This window comes from Mastomys coucha, unplaced genomic scaffold (assembly GCF_008632895.1).
Source record: "Mastomys coucha isolate ucsf_1 unplaced genomic scaffold, UCSF_Mcou_1 pScaffold20, whole genome shotgun sequence".
Lineage (NCBI taxonomy): Eukaryota > Metazoa > Chordata > Mammalia > Rodentia > Muridae > Mastomys > Mastomys coucha.
The window spans coordinates 36700839-36705958 of NW_022196903.1; the positions used below are offsets into that span (position 1 = coordinate 36700839).

The 5120-nt window shown below is 44.6% G+C and overlaps 1 protein-coding gene across 1 annotated transcript in view; it reads right to left on the reverse strand.

Annotated features, from left to right (window-relative positions):
• The window catches only part of LOC116098068 (transient receptor potential cation channel subfamily V member 5), a 29531-nt gene extending 27575 nt beyond the window's left edge, over window positions 1-1956 (reverse strand). The window contains exon 1 of the mRNA XM_031380815.1: window positions 1737-1956. Coding sequence (XP_031236675.1) covers window positions 1737-1846 — 110 coding nt within the window. The 5' untranslated portion in view covers window positions 1847-1956. The remainder of the gene's footprint in view (window positions 1-1736) is intronic.
• Window positions 1957-5120: the final 3164 nt, after the last annotated feature.

Consider the following 5120-nt stretch of genomic DNA (forward strand, 5'->3'; position numbering starts at 1 on the left):
GGAGGAGGAGGAGGAGGAAGTGAGGGGGCAAGCAGCCCATTTTATAGTGATTCAGTCAGGAATACCTGGCTATTGGCAGTTAACTGTGGAGCAGAGCCTAGAAGAAATGCCAACATATAGGCCATGCCTTCCTCTCATATTTAACCTTTAAATCTAAAACTCTAAATACTTTGTTTTCAACCAAAGAAAACTGAGCTCTGGGCTTCTCAGCTGGTTGAGAAAGTTTTCTTACAAACATCCCTGTGTTAATCTTTGATTTTTGACTTTGCCTCAGTCTAAATGGAATAGGAGATAAAGATGAAGCCAGACTTCCTGGACAACATAATTTGGGCTCCAAAGCCAAACATAAGTCTAGCAATTTGGGAGCCATAGGAGAAGCAGAAGAGAGAACAGATGGTTATTTCTTCTTGATTTCTCTAAGTCCCCAATTTTTCTCTTCCCATGTGTATTGAGGCAATAAGAGGAAAGAGGGAGGGGGAAAGTTTATAGTCAAAGAAACTTTTTATCCTGCATAATGCTCCCAGGATGATCATACAGAGGCAGAAGTCAGACTCTGCCATATTTCAGCTAAGTTCTTGGTCCCAGTTGAGCCTTGTGGCCCTGACCAGCTCAGAGTGGCTAGGGCTGGATTCCAGAGTTTACCCTTTGTGTTGAAGCTACTATATAAAGCTCTTGTCCAATCTAACCCTTGATCCCACTGCAGCTTTGCTGAGGGAAGTCCAGAAAACAAATGAACTCAAAGTCTATCCCAGTCCAGCTCTAATGCAAGGCACGGAGAAGCCAAAGTTCCCATTTCATAACCTAGGGTAGAGCTTTGTGAATAAACAGAGGACCTAGATAGTGGAAGGACTCAGTACAAATGGTAAATGCAAGACTCCTTCACAATTATTAACACTTTCTAGAAGGACAAAATGAACACTGAACTAAGCACAAGGGTCTTCCGAGCCCTGGCAGGCATTCTGTCATCGGCTCATTCCATGTTCCAGCCAGCTCTCCAGGGGAAAGCAAATCCCACGAACTCTGATGTAGAAGCTCACCTGAGGGAGGATCTTGCCTAAACAGCTTTTCCTACTTCTGGTTCAAAGTTCAGTCAAGGAATGACCTATCTGGAGATGAAACAACCCTACACTAAAGGCTTTTAGTAATCTCCCTGATCACTGGCAAGCCCCACACTGTTAGATGGTAGAATTGAAGTTAGCACTCCAATCTCACCTGAGTTGCCTTCAGCTAATCACCCGCAGGCAGGCATTATACAAACAAACAAGCAAACCCCTCCTCCCCCTGGCCCAGGTAATCAACTGCCATTCTTCCTGAAAACAACTCTATGATCCTTCTCTCCTCAAGTCCTCAAAAGAAAAGCCCCCTCAAAACCTGCAAGACATTGCCCCTTCCCCACAAAAGCTACGTCCCAGCATCTTCTCTTGTTTGACATCCCCACCAGCCCACCTAGCTTCTATCTGTCTTCTGGGGTCCCTTTGCTACCTCTTTCCTTGAGGCAGGAAGAGAAGTTTAGCTCTCAGCTAGTCATTCTGGCTTAGTTTTTTTACATCCACATTCAAGGTCTTCACATTCAAGCCCATACTACGGGATAGCTGGAGTAGTGTTCCGTCAAGGCTGGAAGGGGTGAACACAGGCAAGAGCCTGGCACTGAGCTTGAGTGTTTTCTCAGGGAAACAGGCTATGGATCAAAGAACTTACGAATCTGTGCATCAGTGTGGGCATCATGGAGAGCCTACCTTTTCTGCTGTAGCATATGAAGCTGGTCCACGTGCTCCTTCCAGTCTTGTTCTCTGATCCACCAGTTGAGATGTTTCTGAAGTTGGATCCAAGGCTTTTTTGCCCCCATGTCTTCTTGCAAGTACTTACAACTTGTTCAAATCTCATGGAAGGAGCCAGTCTAGGATGACAGGAGCTAAGAAGTCTAGGGCGGCTGGAGGTGAAGAAAGGTTTATATATCTCCTGGTAACTTGTTTGTGCTGTGGGTTGTTGTGAGGTGTGAATATGTGCCTGTGTACTGAGGAACTAGCCACCTTGCTGGGAGAAAGGGAGGGGACCTTTCCAGAGCTGAGCCTGGGGGCATAAAACAGCCTGGAGTAGGGAGGGGGAAGGGGAAGAACCTTGATTCTTGGCTGTGGGCTGGGCAGCTGAGACTGGGAGAGGCTGAGAGGTGGGGCCAAGGAATTTGGGGAGGGAGCAAGGCTAAATAATTCTGAAGGTGAAACAGGTATTCTAGGATGCAGATCCTAGAAGATTCCTAGGGAATTCTGTGTAACTCCTGATGTTAGACAGCAGAAATTGAGAATGATTAAAGGATAGAGAAATCATGAGACACTTTCGACACATCAAGGAGGAATGGGTTCTGATAAGGCAATGTTCCTTTATCAAATAATATCTTGTATTGTCTTTATGGCTTTCAATGAGACATATTACTGTTGTTGAATGTATTCTTTCAGTAGACCTGTGAGATCAGTGGAAATAAAGCAAGGGCAGCTTTTAAATGAGAATATACCACACTGAGAGGGAGTGTGCTCTCTCATCTCCTGGGCTGCAGACAACGTTGAAGAAGGCTTTCAACTTGTGACCTTAGTTTCCAACTCATACTTCTCTAGGTCTTTGTACTTCTTAGGAATCTTTGGGCCATGCAGATATGAGAGACTTGAGTGCAATTTACTTGAGATCCTCTCTTGGAGAACCTTAGGACTGCCCCTTCTTTTTGATGTAAGCGAGAGAGCTCTGATCCAGAAAACAAAATATCAATAGCAGAGCAAGACTGGAAACAAAAGGAAATATTATAGAAAGGAGGAAGAGCAACATGAGACAAGGAGAAACAATGTTCTTACCCCAGGAGTGGGAGGGTCACCTTGCAGAGCATTTTTATGCCTCACTGGGGGTTGGGGCTGTATGGGTGCTAATGGTCTCTGAAACCTGTGGACTTCTAGTCTAAGGAGATGGAGGGAGTGATAAGATTGAGGTGGGGGTTATAGATGCGCTGATAAGTAGAGAGGGAGCAGGTCATGAACGGTGCACTTGCCAAGAAAACACTAAGCCCATAAAGCTGATCCTTGAGGGGGTGGGGGTGGGGTGGAGAGGGGTTGTGGTAGAGAAGTCTGGCTCAGTCAGAGTCACACAGAACAGGCTCAGTCAACAAGGACATTAGCCATAGATCCCTGAAGGAAGAAAGGAAGTAAGCACCCACAGGTCTTCAACTTTTTTTTTTCCTTGCTCCTCTTGCCTGTACTAGATTCTTCAATGGGAGAGGTATGGAGCATTTGGATGAGAAGCAAGTCCCATCTTCATCGATCTGTTGGTGAAACAGAGTTTTGAATCTTTCCTCCTCTGGCTTTTTTCTCCACTATTCCTTCCCTGTGATAATAGTCTATATTGTCATGTCCCAGTTCTGTTTCTTATCATCTCTTTCTGCTCAATGCTCCTGTAGCTTTCTGCACCAAATGTCACTGCAGCCTTTCTTCCAGAGAGTACCTTCTCTTGCAATAGTGCCTCCCGCAGGGCAGTTTCATCTTAGTTGCAGGCATGCTACCCATTGTTGAGTCCAGGGGATGTCTGTCCCACCTTCTCACAGGCATCTAAGAGAGGAAGTAAACACTATATCTGGATACCACATTAATAGAAGTTAGCATTAGATGGTGGAATTGTTAGGGATTTTTCTTTTTTTCTTTTTGGTTGTTTGTTTCCTTGTACTTTTATATGTTTTTTACTTTGTAAGAAGATAAATATTAAGAAATTCCCAGGTTCTGCATGATTTACTTCTGATGCTAAGAGTCAGGCATGTGATCTGGTAAGGAGGTAGAAGTCATTGATGGTGAGCCTATGTTGGTTCTTTCCACTCCAGATACTCCTCCCACAGCTGCCCTCCCATTCATGTCTACAGAGCTCTGAGTTTCTTTCTCTGCATACCAGAGAACCAAGAAGCTATTCCTCCAAAATAGCCAGGAGATTTGTGGGTTTCTTTTTCCATTCATTCATAGTTCTCTGGATCTGCAGGTCAATGGGTGCAAAGTTGGGTAAGCGAGGTCACTGCATTTTTACACCTTTATGCCACCACCATAAAATATCCTTCTGTATCACCACCCCCCATCTCCCTGTCACCCCGTTTGGAGCTCAAGGAAGTAAGAGCTGGGATCTAGCTGGCTTCGTATGAGTACCTGCTAGAATGGAGGGAGTGATAAGATAGGGAAAGCATTTCATCTCTCATCTCATCTTCTCATTTCTGCAATTCTTTCTAGCAGAAAAGTATAGGTTTGAGTACATTGTCTGCACCTGTGCTTGCATACATTTTTCTAGGCAATGTGTGTGTGGTGAGAAACCTGTTCCTAGGTCCAGCTGCTTTTGGCCCATGACTGTTTTTGTTTGCCATCGAGGACCATTATGCTATCTTCTGTACCCACCACCTTCCAGTCCTCAATACCACCTAGCCAACAAGTCTGACTTATGGAGGACAAGTTTTCTCAAACTGGTGCTCTAACAAGCCCAGGATCACAGGATCCCAGAATCACAGGATCACAGAGACAGCTTGACTCTGAGGAGTTCTGACACAACCAGAATCACAGGAAGTACAGGCTCCAGTCAGATTTAGCAAGGTCAGGTAGCACTAGACATAACCAGATGGTGGGGGGGTGGGGGGAACAGGGGCCAAGCATAAGAAAATAAACAACACAAACCAAGGTTACTTGGCATCATCAGAACCCAATTGTCCCACCATAGCAAGTCCTAGACACACCATCACACTGAAAAACAAGATTCAGATCTAAAATCACTTCTCATGCTGATGATACAGGACTTTAAGAAAGACATAAATAGGGCTGGAGAGATGGCTCAGCCGTTAAAGGCTAGGCTCACAACCAAAAATATAAGAAAGACATAAATAGCACCCTCAAAGAAATACAGGAGAACACAGGCAAACAGCTAGGAGCTCTTAAAGAGGAAACACAAAAATCCCTTAAAGAACTACAGGGAAACACAACCAAACAGGTGAAGGAAATGAGCAAAACCATCCAGAACCTAAAAATGGAAATAGAAACAATAAAGAGAGAAACAACCCTGGAGATAGAAAACCTAGGAAAAAAATCAGGAGTCGTAGATGCAAGCATCACCAACAGAAT